Source organism: Manis javanica, chromosome 11 (genome assembly GCF_040802235.1).
Source record: "Manis javanica isolate MJ-LG chromosome 11, MJ_LKY, whole genome shotgun sequence".
Taxonomy (NCBI): Eukaryota; Metazoa; Chordata; class Mammalia; order Pholidota; family Manidae; genus Manis; species Manis javanica.
This window is the reverse complement of record NC_133166.1, coordinates 40,379,097-40,394,429: the sequence shown is the minus strand read 5'-3', so window position 1 is coordinate 40,394,429 and position 15,333 is coordinate 40,379,097. Positions and strand designations below refer to the sequence as shown.

Genomic DNA, 15,333 nt, shown 5'->3' with positions numbered 1-15,333 from the left:
GCCCGTGCTTTCCTGACTTTGCCAACAGACCGTGGCTACTTCAGCTTGCCTGTGGACCCACGAGGGGGTGAGTTTCCAAAAGACGGCAGGTTTGGAAGCCTCCCCTTGCCTCTCCACAGCAAAGCCTTTGGTATGGTTAGGCAGGAAGACAAATGAGTGAGATGGAAAGGAGAGAGGGCCCCCCAAAGATGACTCAGGGAGTTGATCAAACAGAACCAGAAAGCCAGAAATGACTCAGAGAGTTAGTCAGATGAAGCCACAGGGTCCAAGATTGACTCAGGATATGTCCAGGGACCCCCAGATGAGAAACATCAGAGGCACAGGCACAGCACAGCCCCTGTCCCCATTTCACCAATCAGAATAAGCCTAAAGGGCTGACAGCTGTCAATCAAGGACCTCTCTGCCCTGCCAAAACCACAAAAAAGAAGCCTCAGAATGAGCATCCACGCCTGCCTGTCTTATCTTAGGCAGGCCCGCTCTGCTACTCTATGCACAGTGTATTAAAGCTTACTTTGCTTTCTTGACTTTGGTCTCTTGTATCACTATATCTGACTTTCCTGTGGCACTGAGCCGAGTCCTTTCCTTTCCCAACAGTATCTGGGCAGAAAATCAAGATTCACTGTGGCAGGCACTGGGGTCCTGCCACTCTCTGCTCAGTAGAAAGCTCTCTGAGGCCTCACTCGAACTCAGGCAGCAGGCCTTGAAGTGCAGCATTGCTGCAGGCTCCAGGCGGTCTCATCAGCCCCAAGTGCTGGCAGCTTGGCCTCTGATCTCATCAGGACAGCTGGCATGTCTGCCCGCTTCTCTGCCCACAGACTGAACTCTCCCTGCAGTGGGGATGTGATCGCCAGTCTGAGACAAATCCCCCTTCTACCCACACTCAAAAATAACTTTGGGATCTTCCTGTTTCTGGGAGACCCAAGATTTACACCAGAAAATTCTGTTTTACATCTTGATCCCACCCCTGCCACCTCCACTTTAATGAGTTTTTCAGGAAAAAGAAGCTGTTGAGCACCTGTTGGGTGGGAGGCTAACAATTACACTACAAGCAAGATGCTCATAAAAGGATAGCTGGCAGGTAGGGTGAGCTCTGCTGGGCCCCCAGCTTAAAAGGTGAAACACTGCAGAGCCGTCTGTCCTGACCCCTCTTCCTCTGGACCTCTGTCCTTCACACATATCCTGCATCCCAAGTGATAGCCTGCATTTGCTTTTAGCTTGCAGCAGATTGCTCTTTTTTGTTTTGAAATACTGTTAGATAGTCTAAACTAGCACTTTTCACCTTCCTGGAATTTGCTACATAGGCCATATCTATATTAGGGAGGTCTTAGTCTATGAACAGGTCTGAGCACGCTTCTAGGCACAAAGAAGTCACTAGTCTTGAACCCAGAAGGGCATTCTGGTGCTGACTGGCAGTGCACACAGAGGCCCAGATCCCCCGCTGAGACTGTCAAACACAAACACCTCCACACAAAGGGCAAGATGGCATCTGTTGACTGACCATTCCTATTGTTCTTGATAATGGCCGCACTGATTATGGGATGCAGGTCACTGTGGTGATGGTAGGAAGGGCTAAACTATAAGAAAATTGGAAGTTCATTCCCAGGAAAAGCTGTGCTTGAGATCTTGCATCCCCGGCTCCCATAATGTTAATAAAATTCCCTAAGGATCTGTGAGTGTGGAGGTCTCTTCTCATTGCAGTACCTGGGGACCGGCTGTGGAGCTACACCCCGCCTCAAGCCACATGGGGACTGCAGCCACCAAGACCAGGAAATAATTTTATACCTGCAAAATAGCCTTCTCCTTCATGTGGCCATTGTCCTTAACTGGTCACACACCAGGCCATACCCAACCCATGGTCCTAGAAGTTTCTGACACAAAGATTTCTGAGTTTCACCATCAGCCACTTTTGTTTCTCTAGTAAATTTGGATCACAGTGGTCCTGAGGCAAGTTCAGAAATAAAGATACAGTTCCCTATGTTTCCTAAATAGTTGCAGTTAAGCTGTTATATTGTCTTATTAAATATGGAAAGCCCACTTGCCCAGGGTACAACCCACTACGCACACTAAATTCTACCTTACCATACACATAGGAGATCCCCACGAGCTCAAAAATGGCAATGATGACAAGGGCGTAGGAGGCAGCATACGTGTCCACAAGCTGAAACATGTAAATTCCACCCTAGGAGGAAAGAGAAAGAGCCATCAGTGGGTGTGGACCTAGGCCCTTTGTCTACTTCTAACAGTCAGTCCTTCCATCCTGAAGAGAAGCAGGGCACCCAGGAGTCAGAGGATCTCCCCTCCCCAAGACAGCAGGAACCTAGGCCTGGTCTGGTATGCAAGCTGGGGCCTTACCATGTCAGCAAGCAGGCCCATGAGAGACTTGGCCTATCAATACAATAAGCACAGAAAAGTGATCTAACATCTTAATCTTAAAAGGCAAAGGTCAGCACCTGAAGATGTATATGTGAGCAGCCACACTGCTTCATTTTTGCTTTAAGCAATAATCATTCCTGCCATATATCTACATTTGGCTGACCTTCATGTGACCTTTAAGTCATTTCTCACATATCCCTCTGCATCTTTACCTCACTCTTTAAGCTTCTCTCCAATAGATGAGGCTCAGAGACCACCTTATTCCAATCCATCATTTCACAGATGGAGAAACTAAGGCCCAAAGTGATGACTTGCTCAAGGTCACAGAGAGGGCAAAAGTAATATATATACTGAGTGAGTTAACAGCCAATTTACCAAAACACTCGGGACTAGAAGGAACTCAAGTGGCTATAAACTCTCCTGCTTGGCAAGTGTCAGCGGGGAATCTCTGTGGTCAGTATGTTTGGATTCTCACGTATTCTATTTCCCCAAAGTAGGACACACCTGCCTTGTTGGCTCAAGAGGGCTACATCTCAATTACAAAGATGCTAGAATGAGTAGTAGCAGCCAAGGTGACATATTTCCCTCTCTGTTAAGAACCCCTAAAGAACCAACACCATCTGTGCAGAAATGGCTGTGACCTGGCTCTGGCTATGGGATCTGAGGGCTCTCAGGGTAAAGGGACAGACAGAGACCAGGCCCCCTCCCCCACCCCCACCCCAGGCCTATGCCCAGCAGGCGGCTGACCTGAGTGATCATAGGAAAGCCCATAATGAAGAAGCAGATGCAGCAGCCCAGGGTGAAGACCGGCTTGTGCGTGCGCAGGTACTTGGGGAACTCATCCGAGATGGAGGTCACTATGGTCTCGATGGTGGCAAACTGCAAAGGTGCCAGAAAAGGGGCATCTGAGACAAACCACCCAGCCCAGGGAGCTCCGGCGGGGAGGTGGTGTCTGTATGGGGTCTGGTCTGCAGAACTGCATTCTCTTGTCCTAAAAGGCCTTGTTGGGGTCCAACCCACAAGGCCAGCGAGGAAAATCCAAGCAGGGTTTCCAGCCACTGTATCGCCAGCCACCAGACACTGCACTCCTGCTCAGCCATCAGGACATTTGAAGCTTCACTGGGTATTCATGAGATGTAAATTCCTCTCCTCTAGTTTACCTTGAATCTGATCTTCTACTTGAGGAAAAACCCTGTTTGCACCCAATATTAAACTCCGAGCACCTGTCAGCATGATTTGTGGGAGTCTCAGCCCCACACAGCAATTTCCCTAAAATTGACTTCGTATTATTCTCCCTTATCCAGCCCCCTTGAATTTATGTTGGCAAAATAACACCAAAGCAGAAAGTACACAGTCTATTATGGAGAATGGGGGTGGGGGTGGGGAGTGCTTCTTTGCACTATCATGAGTCACCCACAAATACAAGGCTATTATTGTGAGCCCTGCACAGGTACCTCCCTGTCCCCACATCACTCAGGGAAATGCCTACGTACTGCTAAGCCCACCCCCCACTGCAGGCAGAATGCGCACACAGAGAGGGGGTCTTCAGAAGGAGCTTGGGGCAGGGATTGAAAGGGAAGGGACTCACCATAGTGTCAAGGCCAAGAGTGAGGAGCATCAGGAAGAAGATGATGGCCCAGAACGGAGAGAGGGGCAGCCTGGTTAAGGCTTCAGGATAAACCACAAACGCGATGCCTGGCCCTGGAAGAACAAGGCAGATGATCGCAGACAGGCCCAGCCCCAGGCCCATTCTTCCTGGAAGCCCCACAGGGCCCTTACTCCAGAGATCCTCATATGTTTCTGATTATATGCTGCTTCCACTGGCTGTTGTTTGTTTATTCATCTCCTTCCATTTCCCCAGTTAGACCTCAAGCTCTTTGAAGAGAAGGACTTGGTCCTGAAGGGGAGGGAATTAGGTTCCCACTTCAGGAAACTCAGAGGAGAGGCTCAAAAATAGTTTCAAAGCAGAGACTCAGACTCCAAGGCCAGGAGGTGTCCCATGCAAAGAAACGAATGTACTAACCACCCTCTAGAACAGCGCCTCTCAGCCAAGGGGGATTTGGCCCCCGGGGACATTTGGCAACTTCTGGACACATTTCTGATTCTTACAACAGGGGTGGATGGTGTGATTACTGACGCCTAGTGGGCAGAGGTCAGGGATTCTGCTGAATGTCCCACCATGCACGGACTGTCCCCACACAAAGCACCTGACCCACATGTCAGCAGTGCCGAGGTTGCTCGACAGGTCAGAAGGTGCTCACAATGACAACACCTCCGTCACCTCCCTTCCCCCTATTCATTCCTCCAGGAGAAGCCATTTGCCCAGGACATGAATCTATCCAATGCTTTAGGACCTTGCCTAACAAAGGCTTCGTAAAAATGGGGTTACAAACATCAGTCCACAGGTGATTGGTTGGGGGAGATGGAGCAGTGAAGCAGAGTGTAAGGGTTAAGAGACTTTGTGCTGTAATGATTAGACAGATCTGGGTCCTAATCCGGACCCTATGACTTACCAGCTGTGCAATCCTCAACACGTTATTTAATTTCTATAAGCCTTAACTTTGCCCATTTGTAAAATGGGGATAACAGTAGTACCTCACAGGGTGTTCATGAGAAACCAGTGCCTCAATAGCACTCAGAGAATATTAGCCTTTATTATGCCTGGACAATGACCTTGGAAATGAGTAGTTCTGATTCAGGTTTTCTCATGAATACTGCCCATGGTCCTGGTGAAGGATGTCTGAGCTAGCGTTTTCTCTGCTACCACGAAGTCCTACCAGCTGTTCCTACTTGCCTCATGACCTCACTGGAAATATTACTGTGACCCAAGATGGCCAAAGACCTGGAAGTTGTTCATTTCCTTGTAAGGAGAAAACTAAGTGATGAAGGGCAGAGACAAGTGAATGGGGACATAGTCCACAGCAGATACTGCAGCACCTGGAGTTTTTATAACTCAAGCATAACAGCGCTCGCTCGTTTAAGCTGGAATTTATCAGGTTGTTAGTTCCTAATGTTGCCAAGGGCCTTGGGGTATTTAAAATATAAAGCCTTGAATGCCTCAGATACCCCTGTTTTATGCATTCTTGAGCAGACAGCAGACCCAGCCTCTGAAGGCTCTCTGTGTGCACCATAAAAGAAAAGTTTGTACTAAAACTACAGTTCAAAATAGGTCTCAAATGCAGAACACGGAGGGGCTGGTTCAGTGCTCTGGCAACAGTGGGGCCCGTAAGGTGGACAAGAAGGTCTTGAAATGGCCACAGCGGGAAACCCTCGGCTAATGGCTGCCACAGGATTTGGTCCTTTGGGCTTTGCTGATTTTTTCCAGGGGGGATATGATTTCAAAATACTCAGCCTGCTTCAATTTCAGCTGCCTCCCTAAAGTACACAGGTGAAGGCATTATTTTCAACAAACTATTGATCCAAGCTGGCTGGGAAGTAGATGTTTAAAATACCTTTTTATATTATTTTGTAAAGTTTAGATTTTTTCTTTTTCTGGAGAGATGGACTGTCTGAGCCACAGGGAGTTTTCCCCAGATAGGGTCCACATGTCCGGTAGGACAGAGGCTGAGGCTTGCTTCTCTCATCTCCCGCGGGGAGGCAGTGTTCCCTGTGGCTGGAGTGCAGGCTCCATTCCCCAACGAACTAGAAAATTGGCTCTGCCTCTTACTAGCTGAGGGAGCCTTGGTGAGCCTTGTTCTCTCTGCATAAATCTGTTTCCTTATCCATACAATAGAGATAATAGTACCCACTGTCATAGAGCTTCTGTGAGAAGCTTAAATATGTCAATACAAACAAAGGGCTCAGAACAATACCTGGGCATAGTGAGAACTCAGCAAGCAAAGGCCATTATTATATTTCCCATAAGAAGGAATCAAAGGGATCTGCATGCCAGCAACCTGCACAGAGCCCCCAAAGACCTACAGTGACAGCCTCATTTATCCTAGATTGCCACAGCAGGAGTGGCCCCTCTGCTCTAAACTTATTACGAATGGATAAGCTCTCAGAGGACATACCTCCTGAACTCCTTTGCCTTCGAAGGAGGGGTTGGCATCCTGGTGACAGACAGATGGTTGGATGTGAGGGAACCGAGGCAGCACCTCCTAGTGTTGGTCACCAGAGTCGCCACCTCAGCCTGGGAAGGCTAAGGGCACCACACTCGTCTGTGCTTGTCTTCCCTGGTCTGCCCCCACCTGTTCGGTGTCAGATGAGCACTGTGCTAGGGCTTTGGGGTGGATTCTGACCACAAGTTACTGCTCTACAGGCAGTAATGAAGATGGCGGGAGGCAACCCTAAAAGGCTGACTTCCTGGGAAGTACTTTTTCTGGAGCAGATACCTGAGAAGAACAGGCCCCCCCAAAACCCTGATGTGGTTGAGATTTGAGGTAATGACTTTAACCAAAAATACCTCCCTTAGAAAAAAACACTAAACAAAAGAGAATAGTGTTAGGCCATTAAAGAAAACCTGTTTTGGACTAAAGACCAAAATGTAGTTACTAATTTGGGGTCAGCAAAAATGTACTGAAAGTCTATATGCCAGTGGTGCCAGCTAGGAAGGGGTGGGGCTGGCATTTAATGCAGGCCTGACCCCAAACCTTGGTCCTGACTTCTGCAGAGCCTCCACGATACCAGGGGAAATCAGACAAGCCTGCAAGCTGCATATTAAAATATGCAAATTCAGGTGCGCAGGGAAAGCTGGGCAAAGGGGGGTCTGGGAAAAGGCCTCATGGGCCACTGCCCCCCCACCCATGGGAAATGAAGCCCGCAGTCCTTGTGCTAGTGACAGTGAGAAGTTACCAAGTATTACCAGGACATGTAGGAACCTCTTAAAAGTGCTCTTCTCCCTGTTAAAATCAGAGGAAGTGAAAAATACCTGGAAGGGGAAGTTTGAAGGGAAACATGGGCAATTGTCTGATGCTTTTATGTAAAGAAAAAACCAAACTCTATTTGGGTTTTAGCGACATGTGTTCCCAAATCCCTTTCCTGGGGCAGGCAAGCACTCAGAAGAGTTAACGGGTGTGATCCCTGTTTCAGGAATGGCTCTCTCTGGCAACGGGGCTCACAGTGAGCTTTGTAACATCACAGAAATAACAAAACACCTCAAATCTGCTAGGAAGTGGGGCAGGACCTCCCTGTTCCAGCCACTCTTCTGGGAGGAAATGAAGACAGCAAGGGGTGGCATATGCACCCCTAAGGACAGAGCCTTCTCTCTCTTCTCCATCCCCTCTCCTCCCTAAGGAGTTGAAAATTCTGAAGGAGGAAGGCGCATTTGCTCTGCTCCAGGGACCCTCTAAATTAGCCCACTGCTGCAGAAACAAAACCCCTGGGGGTTAGCATGCTCTCTCCATGGAGTGATAATTAACCCCCTGGAACATGCTGGTGCTTAACTCTTGGGGGTTCACGGTGCACCATCAGCATCGCAGGAGCAGTAATTAATTATCCTCGGGGAGCCAGAAGACAGCCGGCAGCCCACCGAGAAGGTGACATTTCTAGGGCTTGGTTCTCTCGCATGCTTGCACCTGAGCCATTATCTGAGAACTGCAGTGAGCTCCTTGAAGGTAAGTGCACAGGGAAGCTACTCAAAGGGATATACTCTGGATTGTCCAGGGTCACAGTCCTGTCCCCACAGCCCCAAACATGTCCCCGCACCAAAGCATCCCATAGATATCTGATAGGCTATAGTCCCAATGAAATTCCTTAATCATCAAAACTTTCAATGCTCAAATTCTTTGTAGAATAAGGGTGGGTGGAAATAAAGTGTTAAATAAAAATATTAAACACTATAAAATGCTGTGCCAGAAATATGGATTAAGTGAGATAAAAATGAAAGCTCTGTAAACTTGAAAGTACCATACAAACGCTAAACATTAACATAGAGATTACTCAGGTAAAGAGTAAACGTTTATTCTACACCCCTCCCACCACTATCACCCAACCTTTCCATCCACTGGGGAAAAAAAAAAACCGCAGGTCTGCATTGCTAACTAAGCAGAAGGCCCTGAGTGCACATCTGACCTCACAACCAGGAAGGTGCTTCATCAGGAAAGACTGCTCTGAAGTCAGAGCTCTTAGTAGGCATTAGAACTCGTTCTCTACAGAGCCCTCTGCAAAGCATGCCATCTCGCAGCAGGCTATAACCCATACCTAACAGGTGCAACAGATACACACCTTACTTACTGAGGCTGGAGCTGAAATGAGACAGAAAAAAGAAACAAAGGAGAGGAAAGGGAAGCACGAAAGCGACATGTATAGCAACCCCTCTGCTTAGGGACGGGCCAGCTCCGGTCCTGCAGGAGCTTCCCACTAGAGTTTATCTTGGTCCCCCCACAACGGGGCACCTGGGCTGCCCCACCTTCCATCCTGCCCCAGCCAGAAGGCCAACTTCCCAATCACAGTGTAAATTAGGAGCTCGTAAGGTGAGCCTGGAACCTGTCCTGCAAGAGCAGGGTGACAACTGCACTGTACCTTGGTCTGCTACGTTCTCAATGTTGACCTTGCGTTCGTTGGCCATGAAGCCGATCACTGAGAAGATGACAAAGCCAGCAAAGATGCTCGTGGCACTGTTGGTGCAGGTCACAATCAGAGTGTCCCTGGGAGGAGGGGATGAGAGGTTGCTGTTAGGTATGCTTTGTGAGTAGGACACATCGGTGTGTCTGTGCACATGTGCATGTCTGTACATGTCCATTTCTAAACATAGTCACTAGGTGCTTGCCTTGTTTTCTATAGGAAGGGAACCACCCATCCTGACCACAGACTCTCTTGGGCTGGTTTGAAAAGCCCCAAAAAGATCTCCCCTAACTGCCTGTTCCAGGCCTCTGGATCAAAGCTCTGGCTCCACATCTTCCCTCATGGTAGCAGCAGCGGTAAGTCTGTCCATCAGAGCAGAAATTGAGGGAATGGGGCCTTTTGGGGACTGCAGGATGGGACCCATGTATGATAGAAGCGAAGGGGCCATGACATGCCACTAAGGTGTGAGGACAGCCTGGGGTTGGGGCACAGGCCCAGAAGGGCAAGGGGGCAGGCGGGGAAGAGACCAGGCTCTGCCTGCACCCCAGCGCCCTCTGCTGGCTCCACGGCTGCGGTTCCCAGCCTGCCAGGTCCAGCTATCCTAGACTCGGAGAAGTCACAGCCAGAGGGAGCTTCAGGGACAAATACAAATTCTGCTTCTCCCATTTGTTGGAGGCATGACCTTGAACAAATCACTTTCTTTCCATTCTAATTTTAGTTGATGGCGAGGATGGACCCCACTTCCCTCACAGGTCCCTGTGGGGACAGAGCCAGCTGATGCCTGCACAGCGCAGAGCCTGGTCAGGGCAAGGGCTCAGTAAACAGCCAGCCCTGTCCGGCCCCTTAGCTACTGATGAAGAAACTGAGGCCCAGGGGAAGGTAATGGGCTAATTAACGGTTGGTCAGGATTTGAATCCAAACTTCCTGCCTCTCAGCCCTGTGTTCTTTCTGCCATACCACCCAGACTCATTTCTAAGGAAGCACAGAGCAATGCTTACCCCTTTCATGCTATTCAGACTGATTCTCAGGTCCTAATCCAATGAGCAGCTATGACCAAAAAAGGTCAGACACCTTAGCCTGGCAGCCCAGCCATCATGCGCTGACTTGTGTACCCCCAAAATTTATATGTTGAAGTCCTAACCCCCAGTTCTTCAGAATGTGACCGTATTTGGACATAAGAGCTTCAAACACGTAATTAAATTAAAAGGAAGTCATTAGGGCCCTAATCCAATATGCCTGGTGACTTTACAAGAAGACACACACACAGAGACATCTAAAGCCAAGGAGAGAGCCTCAGAAGGTATCAAACCCCATCAACACCTTGATCTTGGAATTCTAGCCTCCAGAACTATGAGAAAATTAACTTGTGTTATTTAGGCCACCTACTGGGCAGTATTTGTTATGGCAGCCCCAGCCAACCACAACAGAGACTCTCTCTGATCTGGCCTCAGTTGATTCTAGGGACCCATCTCCTTTCAATCCCCACGTGCACACACCTTCTACTCCAATCCCCCTGACCTGGAACTGCTCCACATCTCCTTCACATTCCTGCTCATTCCCACCTCTAGCTGTTCTGTTACCTGAAATATGCTCCCTCCTTTCCTGCACCTGAAATGTGGCCCAATATAGATCTCTCCTCTATGAGGCCATGCCAGCCATCTGAAGCCACAACTGAACTATAATCTTTTCCTCTTGGTTCACAAAAATCTCATACATTTATAATAAAAATAATAATAACAACAGTTGCCACTTATTGAACATCTACTATGTGCTAAATATTGCTCTGAGAACTTTGCACACATCGTCTCTTACCTCACAACAAAATATCATAATCTTAATACACAGAAATCTGTTGCATTACTATACACTAGCAATGAACTAGCAGAGGGAGAAATCAGAAAAACAATTCCATTCATAATACCATCAAAAAGAATAAAATACCTAGGAATAAACCTAACCAAGAAAGTGAAAGACCTATACTTTGAAAACTACAAGACACTCATGAGACAAATTAAAGAAGATACCAATAAATGGAAACACATCCCATGCTCATGGATAGGAAGAATTAGTTTTGTTAAATGGCCATCCTGCCTAAAGCAATCTACAGATTCAATGCAGTTCCTATCAAAATACCAACAGCATTCTTCAATGAACTAGAGAAAATCATTCTAAAATTCATATGGAACCAAAAAAAGACTTCAAATAGCCAAAGCAATACTAAGAAAGAAGAATAAAGTGGGGGGGATTATGCTCCTCAACTTCAAACTCTACTACAACGCCACAGTAATCAAGATAATTTGTTTGGTACTGGCAAGAACAGACCCATAGACCAATGGAACAGACTAGAGAGCCCAGATATAAACCCAACCATATATGGTCAATTAATATACAATAAAGGAGCCATGGACATACAATGGGGAAATCACAGCCTCTTCAACAGCTGGTGTTGGCAAAACTGGACAGCTACATGCAAGAGAATGAAACTGGATTATTGTTTAACCCCATACACAAAAGTAAACTTAAAATGGATCAAAGACCTAAATGTAAGTCATGATACCATAAAAGTCTTAGAAGACAACATAGGCAAAAATCTCCTGAATATAAACATAAGCAACTTCTTCCTGAACGCATCCCCTTGAGCAAGGGAAACAAAAGCAAAAATGAACACATGGGACTACATCAGACTAAAAAGCTTCTGTACAGCAAAGGACACCATCTACAGAACAAAAAGGCATCCTACAGTATGGGAGAATATATTTGTAAATAACATATACAACAAGGGGCTAACATCCAAAATATATAAAGAACTTACACACCTCAACACCCAAAAAGCAAATAACCCAATTAAAAAAATGGGTGGAGGATATGAACAGACACTTCCCCAAAGAAGAAACTCAGATGGCCAACAGACACATGAAAAGATGCTCCACATCACTAATCAGGGAAATGCAAATGAAAACCACAATGAGATATCACCTCACACCAGTTAGGATGGCCAGCATCGAAAAGACTAAGAACAACAAATGCTGGTGAGGATGTGGAGAAAGGGGAACCCTCCTACACCCCTGGTGGGAATGCAAGCTAGTTCACCCATTGTGGAAAGCAATATGGAGGTTCCTCAAAAAACTCAAAATAGAAATACCATTTGACCCAGGAATCCCACTCCTTGGAATTTACCCAAAGAATACAACTTCTCAGATTAAAAAAGACATGCACCCTGATGTTTATCGCAGCACTATTTACAATAGCCAATATATGGAAGCAACCTAAGTGTCCATCAGTAGAAGAATGGATAAAGAAGATGTGGTACATATACACAATGGAATACTATTCAGCCATAAGAAAGAAACAAATCCTACCATTTGCAACAATATGGATGGAGCTAGAGAATACTATGCTCAGTGAAATAAGCCAGGCAGAGAAAGACAAATGCCAAATGATTTCCCTCATTTGTGGAGTATAACAACGAAGCAAAACTGAAGGAACAAAACAGCAGCAGACTCACAGACTCCAAGAAGGGACTAGTGGTTACCAAAGGGGAAGGGTGGGAGAGGGTATGTGGGGAGGGAGGGAGAAGGGGATTGAGGGGTATTAAGTTTAGTACACATAAGGTGAGGGGTCATGGGGAAAACAGTGTAGCACAGAGAAGGCACATAGTGAATCTGTGGCATCTTACTACACTGATGGACAGTGACTGCATTGGGGTATGGGTGGAGACTTGATAATATGGGTAAATGTAGTAACCAGATTGTTTTTTCATGTGAAACCTTCACAAGAGTGTATATCAATAATACCTTAATAAAAAAATATTTTTAAATATCATAATCTGCATTTGTACATGAAGAAAAATAAAGAGGCTCAGAGAAGTGAAGTATGTTTCCCAGCATCTTGGGGTTCTAGTAAATGGTGAAGTCATAATTGAAATGCAAGGCCATCTCAACACAAGGCCCTCCTTCTTTTTGTTTTAATCCGTCGAGGGAACTGGCTGTATTTCTTACTGCTTATCCCAGGCATGTTTAGCTTTCAGATGTCACCAGCTCTAGTTGCTGCCAGCTTCTCCCAGGTGGAGGGCTTCAGGGTCTCAGAGCCCCTGACCTAACACCAGACTATCCAAATGTTCTCAGTGTCACCAAGCTTTAGAATCTCCTGAGGATCCTGTCTGGATATTAGATTCCCGAGCCTGCCCCACCTCCAGACATTCCAATTATTAGATCTGGGAGGGTTTGTTTTTTTTTTCAGTTTCATTGAGGTATAACTGACAAATAAAACTAATATGTTTAAAGGGCAGGGCATGATGATTTGCTGTATGTATACACTGTGAAAGGATTCCCACCATATCCATTAATTAGCACATCCATTAGTTAACACAGATATCACCCAGATGTTCTTTCCACTGCACCAAGCTGCCTTTCTTTTAGAGGTTTCTAGAAAAATACCTGTGGAGTGACTGAATGACCACCCTTCATCAGTGACCATACATATGACTGTATCAAGGGACTAGGTGGCTCACAAATGACTATCCCAGGACACAGCACAGCAACCTTCAGAGAGGCTCAATTCCATGCCATAAAGAGCCACAGAGCCCCCACCACTGTCAGAGTCAGCTGTGCAAGCTGGGGCCCAGGCCACCGAAGCCAGCAGCTAGCCCTTAGCAGGGGTTTGCACCTATGCCAGAGGCAGCTCCCTGGCTCTAACTTCAGGTGAAGTGTGAGGATGTGACCTCAGGTGTCTAGGGCTCAGTCCACTGTCTGTCTTCAGACTCTATTTCAATGCACTGGCTATCTCTGGGACTTTAAGTGCCTCCACATACCTGTAACAGTTGTTGTGGAATTTGTTGTAAGAAGAGAGAGTGATCAGGCCTCCCCATGCAGCAGATAAAGAGAAGAAAATCTGAGTGGCAGCATCTTTCCACACCTGGGAAGCAAAGGGGAGAAGACTGAAGGTCACTGAAGGAAGCTGCCCTGAGGGGGGAGAGCTGCCCAGGCCCAGTGTCACATCATCCCCCAGGGGAAAGGTACTCAGGACAAGGTGACTCTGGCATTAACTCTAAGTGAGAAACATACATCCTTTGGGCTGGAAGGCAAAAAGGCAGTAAATTACCTGGGGGTTTTTAACTCCTCTCTAATCAAAGGAGAGGAATTCTAAACCACACACACATTTCATGCTTACATTTCCTACCATGTAAAATTAAACAGAAGGGAGAGCCCTCTCTTTAGCTGCATATACTCTCAAAATACAATTTGAAACAGCGAAGTATATTCATGGATATAAAATTAAAATCTTTTTAAACTGACATTCCTATAGATTACAACTGCTATTAAAAATCTGTAAGTCTATAACCCCTCATCTTAGTAAAGCAACCTCTGAGTCACAACAGAGTGGATTTTGTAGTACCAATCCTTCCTGAACTTTGATAATGCCCCCTGGTTCTCTTGGTGATTTCTCTTAATTGTCCTTATAAAGTTCCAGAGGCCACTCAAGAGTTTGAGCTAGAAATGTATATGATTTGTATGATGGCTAGCCCATTATTTTTATAAATTAAATCCAGTTGTTAAATGTACAAAGAAAAAGTTCAAGTGTGTACTGGCAAAGTCTGTGCCTACACCAACATGCATTCTCCCATACTCCTTAGTGACAAAGCTGTGATTTTATGTAAAAGCAGCCATTTGTCCAGCTAAAGGACCATCTCCCAGCATCAAAGGGAGGTGCAGCAAGGAGAGAAAAAGCATATGATTTCGTTTCTGGCCGAAGAAGTGAAAAATCAATTGTGACATGGGACTTCTGGGGTTTCCCGTCTTTCAAAGAGATGGAGTGTGCCTGTCTCTACCCCTTTCCTCACCTCTTTGTGCTACCTGGAAGGTTAATACAATGGCTGGAGCTCTGGCAGCTATCCGGAGTTATTCACTGAGGATGGTGGAACAGAAAGAGAGGAGCCTGGGACACTATGGAATCACCCAACCAGTGCTTGACTATCTACCACTGGGCTGCTTTAGTGCATGAGAATGGAATAAACTTTTATTTTATTTAAGCTGCCATTATCTGGAGGTTTTCCTTTATGTGCAAACATACTCGATCTGAGTCACATGTTCTTAACTGCTTTGAAAAAGTGCATATTGCTTTAAGATGAGAAAATTCACTTCTTATTGAACAATTGCCCCCTCATTTGGAAGCTTTTGATAGGGAATTTTAGAGTAAGATGTGCCTGTAACAAATACGCAAAGAGAAAATGCAAGTATATGGTGGCCTTGTGTGGGTGTCCCAGAAGTATTCAATTGCATCTGAGCCTTTTAAAATATAATTGCTTGTGGTTTGCCTAAGCACTGTTATTTTCCAACCAGCAAAACTCCATTTCCAAGGCACTATAATTAGTAACAGATAAGTGGTATGAGGTGGCCCAAAGCTATTAAGGGGATTTCATTCTTCATTTTGGCTTCTCCTGAAGCCCCACATGTAGGT

General features: G+C 46.3%; 1 protein-coding gene across 1 annotated transcript in view; it reads right to left on the bottom strand.

Annotated features, from left to right (window-relative positions):
* The window catches only part of SLC6A5 (solute carrier family 6 member 5), a 58,225-nt gene that overhangs the window by 17,086 nt on the left and 25,806 nt on the right, over positions 1-15,333 (bottom strand). The window contains exons 9-13 of the mRNA XM_017667230.3: positions 13,688-13,791; positions 8,836-8,960; positions 3,962-4,074; positions 3,121-3,252; positions 2,080-2,179 (exon numbers count right to left, since the gene is read on the bottom strand). Coding sequence (XP_017522719.3) covers positions 2,080-2,179; positions 3,121-3,252; positions 3,962-4,074; positions 8,836-8,960; positions 13,688-13,791 — 574 coding nt within the window. The remainder of the gene's footprint in view (positions 1-2,079; positions 2,180-3,120; positions 3,253-3,961; positions 4,075-8,835; positions 8,961-13,687; positions 13,792-15,333) is intronic.